Source organism: Amblyomma americanum, chromosome 1, assembly GCF_052857255.1.
Source record: "Amblyomma americanum isolate KBUSLIRL-KWMA chromosome 1, ASM5285725v1, whole genome shotgun sequence".
Lineage (NCBI taxonomy): Eukaryota > Metazoa > Arthropoda > Arachnida > Ixodida > Ixodidae > Amblyomma > Amblyomma americanum.
Genome location: NC_135497.1, coordinates 291,419,287 through 291,434,315, shown reverse-complemented (window position 1 = coordinate 291,434,315; position 15,029 = coordinate 291,419,287). Strand labels below are relative to the sequence as shown.

The following is a 15,029-nucleotide window of genomic DNA, read 5'->3' as shown; positions in this document are numbered from 1 at the left end:
TTCACAGCGCAATAAAATTGAATAGACCATCTAATCTACGCACGCTACAAAATAAACCGCTAGTGCCTAAGGGAATAGTTTGCAGGCTCAATGACGGTACAAGTGACCTTTTCGCACACTTCAGATAAGTTTCCTGGTGCCGAAGGGCACTTTCCACACTCGCTCGCTTCTCTATTTTTCTGAGGTTTTGAGAGAAGCGTGTCTTTGGTGCGAGTGAAAAACGCAGCAAAAACCTCAACTTGAACTTGGGTGAACTTCTGCAGTCTTTAGAAAAGGACCGCAAGCTCTAGAGGCCTTTACTTGTTCTTTTCTAAAAAAAAAAGACATAAGATTGTCCTTTGTGGGTGTCATGGCCCCTGAAAACGATTTGTGGCAGAAGTGTATACCAAAATTTGTACAAGAAAAGCTAGACTGTCTAACTATTGAAGACCCTTTGAAGGTGAAAAAATCAGGCGAGGTGAAAAAGTTGTATAATGAACAACCTGGCAACGACTTTTCAGTTATCTCGATTGACACTAGAGATTTATATTACTCCAGTATACGAAACTCGACAGATAGGCACAGAGTGATTTCTTTCTAAAATCGAGTAGCTTGATATCATAAAAGGTTTCTGGAACTGCTCTAAGCATACATTAAGTCTACCGTCGTGGCATGGCGCGGCAACATTGTGATCAAGACAAACGAAATCTGCATTGGTTCCAGCTTCGCGCCCGTGCTGGGCGATATTTTTCTAGTGGAGCGCGACGTCAAGCTTAAGCGCCTATGTGAAGAGGCGGAGGTAGCATGTGTACTTAGGTGTGTTCAAGACTTTCTTGCTGTGTCCAATGTAGCTGGTCCGTGCACTGAGTCATATATATTGGGGGGGGGGGGGGGGGTAAAAAGGAAGAATACTACGTTTTCCCCGTTTATTCATGGCTGACAGTTCAAACCGCTGACCCCACCTTGTTATCGCGAGCGCTGGCAAGCGCAAGCCAAACACGGCGGGCCGTGGTTGGCTTCACCCTGTGGACAACATATGGATCGGACGCCCAAATCGAAGACACACTACAAAGAGCCGCAACGGTAAAACAGGAAGAGGTCACCAAGGTAGGCCTCACCTGCTCACCAGAAAAATCAGAGCTTCTCTTGATCCCACCACAGGGCCGAACGTACCACACTCCCATCAGCATCTGCGTACAGGGCAGAGAGGCACCACTGGTGCGAACCGTTCGCATTCTGCGCCTCCACCTCCAACAAGATGGGAAAAATACTGAAACCAACAAACGGTTAAAGATCACGCTAGCAGCTACTTCGCAGCTAATACGTATAATCACCGGTATACTCGGCGAGTGGTTCATGCCTATACTATGAGTAGAGTACTATATTCTACCCCATACCTCAAACTAAATGTAATGTAAACCCAAACAGTAAACTCTATATTCAGACAAGCTACTAAGGCAGCGCTCTGCATACCCAAAACCACCAAGAACGAACGCCTGGCCGAGTTAAGTGTGCATAACACCATACAAGAATTAACCGAAGCGCATTTACAAGCCCAATATCTGCGCGTAGCCAGCACACCTACCGGCAGGCATATACTCTCCCAACTGCAAATTCACATCCCCGCTAATCATAACTCCATAAAAGCTCTCCCCCCAAAAAATTCGTCCAAGGCTACGCATTCGTCCACTCCCTCGAAACATGCGCCCCGACCGAAACCGTAAGCAACGGGACGCCAGGTCAGCGGCCCTCCATGAACGATACGGCGACGAGCAGAACGCCATATATGGGAAGGTGGTGCATGCGACCAGCACGGAGCCACAGTGGTTGCGTACACTCCGCATACCACTCCAATTATAAAAGTATTACTCCACGGAACAAACCTACAGAAAGCAGAAAAAATAGCTATAGTGCTTACGCTCGGCAGCTCAAGTGCTACTTATGTACTCAGCGATTCAAAAACTGCAATGCTAAATTATGCTATGTACAATGCACAGAAGGCAAACCGGATCCATATCCCCCTGGCCTGTCCGGCTTCACCTCCACCCAGTTGGCCGATGCCACTCCAAACATGGAAGGACTGGACTGAGAGACCTCACTACGCTCCATGGACCCGGCAAGACAAAAGATCGTCGGCAGCCGCACTGCCGGCGTCTTGGACATTTCAAGCATGAACGTTTGAGTGTGGTGGGGTCGTGCGGTGATCCAGGGGCATAAAAGGCCCGAATTCCTCTGCGCAATAAAATTTTTCTCTAGCTCTTCTCTCTTTAGGTAAGTGGACTAGTAGTTCCTTCAGCACTGCCAAAGCTGCGATGAGTGGAGTGGCGACGGTCTGACACAGAAGAATATAGTGGCAGTTATAAAATGAGCATACGGAATAGCATACGCTAAAAAATAGCTTGCTTCAAAGTTTACATGTTGCAAACGCTATTTCAAATCAAGCCTTACCGTACGCTCCCGTTTCGAATGCTATTTAGCGAGTTTTGCGTGCGTGGGTCTTCCCACTGCTTTTGCGTACGCTAAAACATTGTTTCCGAATTGGCGGCGCCATTTGAAGCAGGACCTCTCGTTTCAGACACGATTCGTCGTTGTTGTTGCCGTTTTCAGTACATTCAGTAACGATAAATGGGGCGCCGGTCTTTCGCTTCGTCTCACCTCGCCTATAAAAAAACGAATGAGCAAAAAATTGCCTTAATTTTTTTATTTAGAGTGATGATTTCTCCGCTTCTAGGAGCGTCAATTTTTGACTAAAATGGTTCAGTTTCTAGCCACCAGATGACGTCATTAGGCTGAGCTTAAGCCGTTAGATTGGGTCATTAGGCTGAGAAAGCGGCATTGATTAGCTAGGAGGACAGTGCGAGATACTTATATTAGGCGACATGAACGCACCTATAGAAGACCAGCTACGACACAGACTGACAAAGCGCAACGGAACTAGGACGAATAGAAGAAACACGAAACACAGGACAGGCGCTGGATGGGTACACACCTGGATACACCTGGATGGGTACACAGATTCGACAGGAAGCATGCTGCAGGACATGTGTTACAGGCATGATTTAGTTGTATGCAAGAGTACCTAGAAGTGTGAAAGGCTCATAGCATGGGAGGCAGGGAGTGGGCACCCGACGATAGATTATGCACTGATGTCACAGAGGATGTATAATAGAATAGGGGTAATGAGAATAGATGAACATGGTTCCAGAAGTCTAGGTAGTGACCACAAGCGTATGAAGTTGAGTTTCAGAAAAGAAACCAATGTAGGACTTAAGCGAGGTGAACAATCAGAGAGAAATTTTTGCTCGGAAAAACAATTAGAAGCAGCAGCCAAACAAATTGAGAAAGTAATTTTTGAGGGTAGTGAAACAGAATAGACTTATACTAAATTAACTCAATGAGTGGAGCTAGAGCTAGATAACGTGCGAGTAAAGCTAAAAGGAAAAAGACAGAACCCCAAGAGTTGGTGGGATGAAGAGGTCAAGAGGGCGATAGTGAACCACCAGGAAGCGTCCAGGGAACACAGATATTCCAAGAAGAGTAGGGAACCAGAAGTTAAGTAGACAGAAAATGGGACACCTTCATAAAGTGTAGAAGGGAGGCATCCAATTTGATTATCAAGAAAATTAGAAGAAAGGGTGCCCAGTGGATGTCAAAAGTAAATAAAAACGATAGAAAACCAGCTAAAAAATTCTGGAGACGTCTGAATGCAATGAGTAATAAGACTAGGCTAGAGCAAATGTTTATTGTTACCGATGAAGGTATTCAACTAGAAGGAGATGAAGCGATACAACACATAGGAACAAGGATGAGAGAAAAATTTCAAGAAATGTTGCACATAATTCATCGAAGGAGGATAGACCGATTACTGCAATAGCTTCACTTGAGCAAAGAGAGTGGGAAAGGGCAGGGAAGGTTCCTAGTGGCAAATCAGCAGGATCAGATGGTATTCCGATTATGTTAATAAAGAAGCTAGGACCAAAATCCAAGCAAACATTAATACAGGTACTGAATAAAACAATAGTGGATGGGAAAGCCCCCGATGAATAGCGATTTAGTACAATGCACATGATATATAAGGGAAAAGGGGACAAAGCTGACGGAACTACCGTCCCAAAACAGTGACATCTGTGGTTTACAGGGTGGTGATGCAGATTATAAAGGACAGATTGCAGGCTTGGGTGGAGAACGAAGGAGTGCTAGGCGAGCTTTTCATTGACGCAGTGTATACATATTGCTGAAAAGTAGCACACGCCCCTATAGCTAGCATTTCTGGATATTAAGGGAGTCTGCGAGAACGTTATTCAGGAGTATCAGTGAGACATACTGGGCACATTGGATCAGGAAGATGGAGTAAGTAATATTTTAAAATATATATAAAGGTAACAGGGTGCTTATAAAATGGAAAAAAATGTATCAGAGGCTGCAGAGATACAGCGGGGGATTAGGCAAGGATGTCATCTGTCTCCTGCAAGGGTTGGAGACCAAGCTAGAGAGGAGCGGACTAGGCTTCAACCTTTCTGTTTTCAAGCAACGGGAATGGATTAAACAGTCATTACCGGGACTAATATACGCTGATGATATAGTACTAATGGAATGGCTGACAACAAGAAAGATTTACAGAAGTTGATAAACGTATGTGGTACAGAGGGAGATAGATTAGGTTTCAAGTTTAGTAAGGAAGAATCTGCAGTCTTGATATTTAATGATGGCGGCGGTGAGCATAGAATACAGGATTTCACGCTAGAAGTAGTGGATGAGTACGAGCATCTTGGGATGTGGATAAATAACGGTGCTGAGTATCTGACAAACATGAAAAATATGCAATGAATAAAGCTAGAAAGAATGCAGCTGTCATGAAAAATAGGGAATTGTGAAATTACAATGGGTATGAAGTGGTAAGAGAGATCTGGAAAGGGGTGATGCTTTCTAGCCTGACTTTCGGTAATGCGGTCCTGTGCATGAGACCAGATTTTCAAACAAGGTTAGAAATTAAACAACGGGGCGTAGGGAGGCTAGCTTTGGAAGCACATGGCAATACACCAAATCAGGGGGTATAGGGTGCTCTGGGATGAGCGTCGTTCGAGAGCAAAGAAGCAAGCGGTAAGATAGCATTTGAGGAGCGATGGAGAAAAACCGAGGAAAAGTAGTGGGTTAGGAAAGTTTTCAGATACCTGCATATAAAGAATGTTGACACGAAATGGAGAAAGCGAACTAGAAAATTGACAAGCAAATATCTGGACAGCAGTAGGGGGCAAATCAGCAGTTATCGGTTAAGAAAAAAGGTTAAACAGAGAACAGAGAGAGCTCTGTGGAAAACAGGGATGCTGACGAAATCAGCAATGGGAACATACAGGATTTTTAAGCAGGAAAGTGCCAAAGAGAATATCTATGATAACTTTAGGGGAAGCTCTTTGTTGTTTGAGGCCAGGACGGGAGTTTTGCGAACTAAGACATACAGAGTCAGGTACCACGAGATAAACATGTGTGTTGCGTGCGGAGAGGTGGAGGAATGGCTGAACACTTGATACTTTTCTGTAAAGCGCTTCACCCTACAGTGGAAAGCAGCAGGGCTGATTTATCCAAGGCATTGGGATTTAAGGACAGTGACGGGAAAGTAGATTTTAAGCGGGAAGAAGTAACCAAGCGAAGGTTATCTGATTGGTGGCTGAAATCACGTCAAGAGTAAAGGTTCATAAGCCATGGCTGAGTGACTTGAGCCACCGCCTAATTTATAGGGTTCAGCCTTATCCGTCCATCCATATTGATTTGTCTACGTTTTCATGCGCTGAACAATTCGGGGACGTGACAAATGGCGTAACGTCCCGCAAAATGCTCGCGCTTAGCATATGTAAGCGTGCATACGCTTATGGTACGTAGACAGCGTTGATTTGCACTCTTTTTTCAGCCATATCTCTGTCCGCCGCTAGCAGATGACACGCAGCCGAAGAAGTCTGGAGGAACACATTTAACGTGCTCTCCTGAATGGCTCAGGAGTGCTCTACCTTCCACAGTGCTGCAAGTAACTTACGAGATGCATTATAGTGCAAGCCCTACTGCATGCGCGACGTGGTTTCTGAAATTTCTGCATCAGTGTGCACGCGTACAATCCACCAGCTTTTCTCTCATTTTGCCTCTCTCGAGATGGAACGCTGGCGTATAAATAGTCTATTCTTAAATCAATCACTCGTATGTTTCGCAAATTTTCGTTCGAACTCTCACAAGCATACTTTATCTAAAGCTTGTAGGTATGTTTTTATTTTTATTTTTATCTTATATGTTACTTTTTTCTCGATAAGCTTATTTATTCTGATCCTCACCGAATTAGAAAAAAGACCCTCGCAAATTCGCCACATTACCAACGCCTGGCCACGCTCAAAGAAATGGTATGCCTTGTTGGCTGCTTGAAGAAAAGTTTCTCTTCTCACGTATATACGAGTATATCGTGCTGCTTTGCTGTTCGAACCTTTAATTCGCGTCTTACAATATCATTTCATAGCGTGATACATGTTTTATCCTTATTTGGCTGATTTCGAAAGGAATTTTCGAATAAAGGCAGGGCGCACTAGGCAATTAAACCGAGGAAATAAAGAACAAAAAGCTGCTAAACTTTAAAATACGCGAATATAATAGTATGCCGAAAAAATGCTTTAGTTCAATGCGCACTTGAATGTGCAGCAGTGGAACCCGTTTGAACCGGCTCAAAGCGGAACGGAATGGCGCACCGGAGCCGAACCCGGAATTGAACCCTAAAAGAAGCGGGAACCGGAACCCGAAACGAGCCCGAAAAATTTTCGATTTGGCACCCTGTTCTTGCGAGAGCTGTTGCATGAGCGTTTGCACAATGACGGAATAGAAGAGTCGCTAAGTGCATGCTCTTGCCTGAGTTTTCTGGTGTCAGCAATAGACAGCGAACACGAGACAGGAAGATTCCACGCTGTAAGGTAACACTTGCAGGACCTTGACAGAGCAGCTGCTATCAAGTACCAAGCCTATACAAGATGTTTCACCTATTTTGAGCAATTTTCAAAATTTGATTTTTTTAGTTAAAAGAGTGCTCTTCCGGCATAGCATTGTCAGCGCCGTAGTACATCAGAATACAGCCAAGACACGCTTACTGGCAGGCTGGTTAACCAATATCGAATGGTTCCTTTTTTAACTACCTGTTAGGCTCCCTAATTACTGAGAGGCGTGCAGCCCACCGTAAGTAATATCCATATCAGTTTTTAGAACTTTGCAAAAGGGGTTCTCAGCGCTGTGGCCCAACATATTTTGGCTACAACGCGCCAAAATACATGCGCTTTCGAGAAGCTTGCAGGTAAAGCAACCTCTCCAGTGCACGTAACTCGTCGAAATAGCCAAAACTTGTTGGGCCGCACCGCCAAGGGTAACCGCGTTTTCGATATTCTAAAAGTTTGAGTTCAGTGGGCGTGGGAGCAGCTACGTGATGCGGCTCTTTAATTTCGTCCGTTTCTTTGCCCAGGTTAGTCATGACTCTTGTCTTTACTCAAGTAAATCGGACAATGCCTGCTTGTTGCTGTTCCCACGCCCGCAAATACTTTTGTCTTTGCGATGTGAGTGCGTTGTTGTTGTTAAAGAGCTGCGTCTGCTGTCCGGTGATGTGGAAGAAAACCCAGGGCCACAGTGCAATACCCGTTTCCACGATGCAGGAGATGACGACGATGCACAGCAGAAGCAGCTGAGTGATATATTTGGGTTGCTACAGGTTATGAATATTCGAACCTCCAAAATGGAGAAAGACCAAGTCTACTTAATCAGTACTGTAAATGAAATCGAGAAGTCAGGAGGCAATTCAGAATCGTTTATCTGATATTGATAGTAGGCTAACTGTGGTCGAAGGCAAAACTGCTACCAGTAAATCGTTGCAGAAGGAGTGCCAACGATTACGATGTATTGCTGATAGCCTGGCTAGTGAAAATTCGAAACTGAGGGCTAATCAGGCGGAACTCGAAGATAGGCAGCGCCGTGATAATCTTCTGTTTTATGGCCTTTCTGACGCCAGTTCTGAGTCCTGGGATGAGACTGTTAAAAAAAAACTTCTGAATGTGCTTTCATCAGCCTTGAATTTGCCACCGTGGGAACTATCGATTGAACGGGCTCATAGACTTCGAGCTTTTTATGAAGATAAAAGCAGACCAGTTATTGCGAAGTTCGCATCTTTTCAAAAAAGGCAAAAAATTTCCTTCTCATGTTCTAAACTGAAAGATAATGACATTAGTGTAGGTGAAGATTATTCTCTCATGACTCGGCAGGCGCGGAAAAAACTCGTTGAGTTTGGTATCGCTCAAAAGTCTAAATTAAAACTGCGATATAATAAGCTTTACATGAACGGTAGGTGTTACTGTTACGATCAGCTTAACGACAGCGTTTCTGAAGTTCGCGGTGTAGGTTGCCTTTCATCCGAATCGCCCGCAGATTAACGATGCGTGAGGGGTAGTGGGCACCCGTCACTGTCCAATCGCTCATTATCGTTTCTGTATACTAATATTAGAAGTGTTCTGCCTAAACGTGATGAGCTGTGTGCGACTATCGACGCATGTGATACCGACATCGTTTGCCTTACTGAAACGTGGCTTTCAGCTAAAGTTGATAGCTCGAAAATATTCCATTGCCGCAAGCATTTTACCACTTATCGGTACGGCAAGGGTGACAGAAACGATGGTGGTGTTTTATTTTGGTGCTTTTTTCTTCTCCTGTTCATGTTGTTACCAGATTAGAACTTCTTTGAGTTGAACTGCGCACACGCGTGAAAAAATTGATTTTGGGCGTTTGCTATCGCCCTCCCTCGTACAGTGCCACTTTCGTTGAGGAACTTCATGATGCTGTTTGCGCGATTACCGTTCGCTTTACAAATGTTCCTATTCTTTTGGTTGGAGTCTGCAACTTTCCAACTATTATTTGGTCCAATGTACGTTCTTATGCCGACCCTTTTTCCGCAGAGTGCGATGGTTTTTTGCGCTTATGTGCCGACTTCAAACTACCCGCGTTACATCTTCATCGTTCAACTTGTTAGACCTTGTTCTTACCGCGTCGCCTGATCCTGTTGCTCCAATATCTTGTTTGCCGGGCTTAAGTGATCATTGTATGCTTCATTTTTTCATTGAACGTCCTGTCATCTTGCCAAAATAACGATTGTAACTACCTCCGTGACTACAAAAATGCCAAGTTTGAGGCCATAAATCGTGAACTCGCTGGTTTTATCGATGTGCACTTACCGTCTTTTCACGAGCGTCCAATCGAAATTAACTGGAACATTTTTAAGCAGAAAATTGCGTCCCTGACAGATTCTTTTGTGCCCCTGAGAAAAGTATTAACTAACAAAAGTTCGCCCTGGTTTAGCTCTTCACTAAGAAGGCTATCAAACAAAAAGAAACGTCTGTTTCGTTCCGTCAAACTGTCCAATTCTGTGCTCCGGTGGGATGCTTATCACTCCGTTGAGTCTGAATATAAGTCAGCACTAAAACTAGCTAAAGAGTCGTTTTTTAGTCACTCTTCTGTCGATGCTATTAAATAATCCCAAAGAATTTTGGAACGTGGTTAAGAAAACTGATCCATCTACAATTAATCTTAAAATTTTAGTCGGTCAAGTAATTCCCAGTGAAATGTGTGCTGATGTTCTTAATGATGCGTTTACAGCTCCTTTTACTAACGATTTAATTACCGCAATTCCTCTTTACCCACCCCACGACTTCTTGTCTATGTTCCTCATTATAATGGATTCTCTTGGCATCGAAAAAATAATTGATCAGCTGAAGACGTCATCATCATACGGAATGGATAGCATAAACTAGAAAATTTTGAAAAATACCTAAGTGTACGGTGCTATTATTCTTGCTGAACACTTTCAACAATCTCTTGTGTCTGGCTGCATTCCTAGCGACTGGAAGGTGGGCAAGGTGGTTCTCCTGCACAAGGCTGGTGTCAAACATTCTCCTAATAATTATCGGTCCATTTCACTTCTTAGCATCCCTTGCAAGATCATGGAACATGTCATCTGCTCTCACCTTGCCAATTTTCTTGAGTCAAATTCTTTTTTCAGTCATTGCCAAGTCGAGTTTCGTAAATTATTCTCATGCAAGACGCAACTTCTATGCTTTACACAGGATCTTCATTTCATTCTTGACTTGGGTTCCATAGCTGACAGTATATGCTTCGATTTCTCCAAAGCCTTTGGCAAAGTTTCCCACCAATTACTACTTTTCAAATTAAATAATCTTAATCTCGACCCCAACACCATCTCGTGGCTTCAGTCTTTCGTGACTAATCGTTCTCAATACGTGACTGCTAATAAATCCAACTCTCGTTACTCTCCAGTGGGCTCAGGCGTTCCCCAGGGTTCTGTCCCAGGCCCCCTACTTTTTCTCATTTATATTAATGACTTGCCTAACAACACTGCTTCTTCCGTATGTCTTTTTGCCCACGATTGTGTTATTTACCGTGAAATTAACAGTGACTCTGACACTTCTGTCCTTCAATCTGATATTAAACAAGTTTTAGAATGGTGCAAATTATGGCACGTGGAACATTGATAAGTGTAAACATTTGCGTGTTTCTCGACGTAACACTGGAATAGCCACTTACGACATTAATAATATCCCTCTTGAAACTGTGTCTTCGTATAAGTACCTTGGTGTGCACATAACTTCTAATCTTTCTTGGAATCTGCACGTGGAATTTATTACTAACTATGCTAACCGCATGTTGGGGTACCTGCGCAGAAACTTCTTCCTTTCTTCTACTTCAATAAAATTGCTCCTTTATAAAACACTTGTTCGGTCTAAATTGCAATATGCAGCCTCTACCTGGGACCCTGACCTGTCATCATTAGCCACTGAAATCGAATCTGTTCAAAACCGTGCGTCACGTTTCATATTTTCCAATTATCACCGTATCTCCAGTGTTACTGCTATGAAAACTACTTTATCATTGCCACCTCTTTCACTCCGCAGAAAAATTTCGCGCTTCTGCCTATTTCATAAGATCTATTACTAAAATCCCGTCCTTAAGAGCCGGTTACTAACTACCCCTACATATGTTTCAGGCCGCATTGATCATTTTCGCAAAGTAGGTGTTCCGTCATGCCATACTAAACACGCTTTTTCTTCTTTTGTCCCCGTAACTTCTGACAGTTGGAACCACCTTCCCAGTCACATTGTCAATAATTCTAATCCAAGTTCTTTTAAGACTGCCCTATGTAATCTTTATTTGTAGATTCTAGTCAGTTTTATTTTGCGTTCGTTTTTGTTGTCTTTTTGCTGTCTGCCGGAAATGTTCTCTTTTTTTCGGGGGGAATTGCTGTTTTTTCCCCTTTGCCTTCTCTTGCCTTATTTTGTGTTATGTATTGTTCATTTTTCGCCGCGTTTTCGTTTCTTCTATTTTGATTTTCTGCTGCACTATATCCGACCCAATGTATGTCCTTCCCACACCCCTCTTTATAGCCTTCGGTCCCTGAGGGTATTTGAATAAAAAATAAATAAATATAGTTAAAAAGTTAACTATTAAGTATTAATTAACCAGCCTGATGTTAGCACGTCTTAGCTGAAATCTTATGTACTAGGCCGCAAACAATGCTGCGCAGAAAAAAAAGCGATCTTCAATTCAAAACCTACTTTTAAAAATTGTGTGAAGTCTTAGGTGAAACGCCCTGTATTTCAAAAAGTTGATTTGTTTATTTCTAAAAAGTTGATTTCTTAACATTGATAAGTGCGATGCCACCTAGATTGACAACAGAACTCCCCCGTAACGTCGTCATATTGAATCAATTGAAGCGGCACTCTAGGTTGTACAAATCGCCTATAGAGCCCACAACGCGATAAATCTCAGCACTTTACTCTACGTTCTCGTAAATTCTCGCTGAGGAATTAGGAATCAGCGGCGTCCTGCCTGCATTGCGAGATTGTCCTCTCCTATTAGGACCCATACCGAAACAAACCATCCACTTTTGCCCTTTGTTTTTTCCCATTTACATCCCAGGCGGTAAACTTACAAGCCCCTCACCTTTCGTGGAGAGCCCCGAACTGCAAGGCTTGGCGAGCAGTCCCTGCTCACGGGCAGACGATGTGCCGTTCCACACGAAGAGCTCTTGGCCAGTGCCCACGGCCTTGATTGTCCGGTAGTAGATGTTTCCGCCGCGCGTGTAGGCCACCAAGTTCTGTTCTTCGGGGCCGGCAGCGTAGTTTACATATCGCATCCAGTTGGATTTGTCTAGCGGAAGGCCGTCCACCAGAAACACCTCGCCGTTCTTGTGAACCTGCGGTTAAGAGTCTGCCTTTCCGTCTCCCCTGTACAATGCGAGCCCACGGGAAGCTACGCGGGCAGTCCAGCAGCCGTACATACAGTGTCAAGCGGAAGCGCATGGCCCGAGATTATGGGTGTTGGCCGTTAAATGGAAACTCGCATGATATGATCATCTTTTCATTTATTACCGAATGGAGCTGGACTATACTGAATGATAAGGCCCTCTGCATCTCATCGCATGGCGGTACGCATCGACTGGAAAATGTTTTTTGCTTGTATCTTTGTTCCTGTTATCGTGGAAGAAAGAGAAGGCCAGTGCCTCGGTGGCTCTGGAAAGGCATGATACCAGACGCACCTGCCAGGTGTAGCTGTTGCCCTCTCCGTTGTCCTTCATCTTGACGCCCTCGTAGGGACCGAAGTAGACCCTTTTTGGCAGCGGCTCCAGAGTGAACACTCCGTACTGGGCGCCCGTCATGGTGGATCGCCGGATGGACAAGCCTTTCGGGAGGGTCTTGTTGGCGCGTAGCGGGTCTCCGGCGACCACCAGCGAACGACGCGCGGTGTCTCAGATGCTTGCAGTGCTCCTTGCTTGTGTTTTCCACGGTACTGGGAAAAGCACGCTATTTGAAGTTCTCATTTTCGGTGGAGCTAAACTTTCAGACTCGAGCGCTTAGTTTGCACATGCATGAACGCTGCCGTCTCAGGAACATGTTGAAATGAAAAGAATGCCTGGTGCTTGGTTGCGGGTGGCGGCCACGAGAAAAGGAAGGGAGCAGTCCCACTCACCGTAGTGCTCTCTACCGCGTGAGGGAACGGATGAAGGATGCGGTGAAATGAGGGAGAGAGGGAACGGAAGTGTTGCCATAGTGGAGAGGTCTCGTGAGCCGTGGCGTACCCTTACTACCAAGAAGAATGGGGTGTTCCGGGACCATTGACCACCCTCTCCGCTCTGCGCGCTGCCTGTCGGCTTTCGCGTTGCTTCGTCTTATGTCGACAGAAACCAAGTAGATGCCAAGGAGACCCCAAGACAGCGTTTCGGAGAGACCATTCAATGAGTACATGCTTCGTGCTCACCTTGGTGTCCTTGACGTGGGTCAACGGGCCGTGTACGGGGCAGTCTCCGGGGTGGTCTGCGCCGCATTCATAGCAAACTGTACGAATAGCATCCACGCCGAGGTTCTGAAGACGGTTTAGAGGGTGCCGCCATTTTGCATGCAGTGCAGTACTCACTGACTCAAGTGAAGACGAATAACGGGAGTAATAATGCATGCAACTTAAATATGCGCGTCTCTGCGCGTCCAAGTCTCATCATATCATAATAAAACAAGTTATTCTTCAGTGGGCTCTCTCAGAACTTCAGTGAGCTCTCTCAGTATAAAAGAGTTATCCATGCAACTGCCTTCTCCGTAGAGTTAAACACATAACAAGTCAGTAAGGTCATACAACTACCCGCTGCGCAAAATTTGCCATTCGAGACATGCCACCCCTCATTCCCATATAGATGCACTTACTGCTAGAAGACTCATTTACAACGAACTGTACGTTTCCTATATAGTCGGTGTTCGTGGACAGCTCACACAGGTATTCCTCGTCGGAGTTTTCTTCGCCCTCCATGGAGTCGATCTCTTTGCTTTGCCGTCTCGGGCAGTCGGACTCCCTGGAACACTCCCCGGAAGAGGCTGCGGTTCATGACAGCATTGTTGCCGTAAGGATGGCTTTCGGCTTATAATCCCATTAAGCACATATAGCTTAACACTGCAATTCTGTGCAAGTGTTTTGCATTGGTTTCACGGTGGAATGAGTTCCAACAGTTCTATCTTTTTTATAAGTTCTGAGCTAAAAATTGGGCTTATCTCTGTTAATGTAATTGTTCTTGCCACTTTCATGTGATTTCTTATGATGTTGAATTTTGTGCCTTTCGCGCTGTTGCCCACCTTTGAAATGCGAACTACGTAAAGGCACAGTCAGGAGGCATTGAAACTTCATTTTCCCGCACCTGGTGGGCATACTGTACAGCTGTACTTTATGTCCAAATAGGCCATCGCGGTGGTAATGGCACTCGGCTGCTGACCCAAAAGACACGGGTTCTATTCCGGCCGGGACGGCCGAAATTCGATGGGGAGGGGGGTGGGGGGAACTCTAGAGGCCAGGGTACTGTGCGATGTGAGCGCACGTTAAAGAACCCCAGGTGATCAAAATTTCTGGAGCCCATCACTACGACGTCCCTCATAGCCTGAGTCGCTTTGGGACGTAAACCCCCATAAACCGATCTTTAATGACCTAATGGCAGTAACTAAAGTTTCTTGAAGTAAAATTATATCTGGGTTCAATTGTGAGACAAGGATCTATAAATTGTGAAAAAAAAAATGCGACTGAATGGCAATTCCAATGTAATCCTTTTAAGCGCGCCATGGTTACAGTAAACGCAGACAGCCTGTGAAAGCCTCCTTTGACACATCGGTTTTATGCGGATTTCTGGTGAAACATTTCTTGCTTTTGTTGTTTGGAAGGGCAGAGTTCGACGGAGAGGAAGGAGCTCGACGCGTCTGGGAAGGATTCGCCACCTCGACGTCCGTAGCGCAAACAGTAGAGAGGCTGGTATTCGCGCACCATGTACAGGCACAAGCGAGGAGGAAGCAGGAATCGTAGTCAGAGGAGAGACACCAAAGATGCTATGGGAAGGGCTAGTTGATGAAGCGGGAAGACCAACAGTTAAAGGAGCCAACTGACTGGAAAAAACCTGGGAGAGAGCTTCACTGAAGGTAGACCGCATACGATCCACAACGCCTGCAAGC

General features: G+C 44.9%; 1 protein-coding gene across 1 annotated transcript; it reads right to left on the bottom strand.

Moving 5' to 3' along the window:
* Positions 1-11,550: 11,550 nt before the first annotated feature.
* On the bottom strand, positions 11,551-12,709 carry LOC144119004 (histone-lysine N-methyltransferase set-17-like). Its single transcript, XM_077651758.1, has 3 exons — positions 12,590-12,709; positions 11,995-12,247; positions 11,551-11,567 (listed from the first exon to the last, which is right to left on the bottom strand). The coding sequence occupies exons 1-3, from the start codon at positions 12,707-12,709 to the stop codon at positions 11,551-11,553; spliced, it is 390 nt and encodes a 129-aa protein (XP_077507884.1).
* Positions 12,710-15,029: the final 2,320 nt, after the last annotated feature.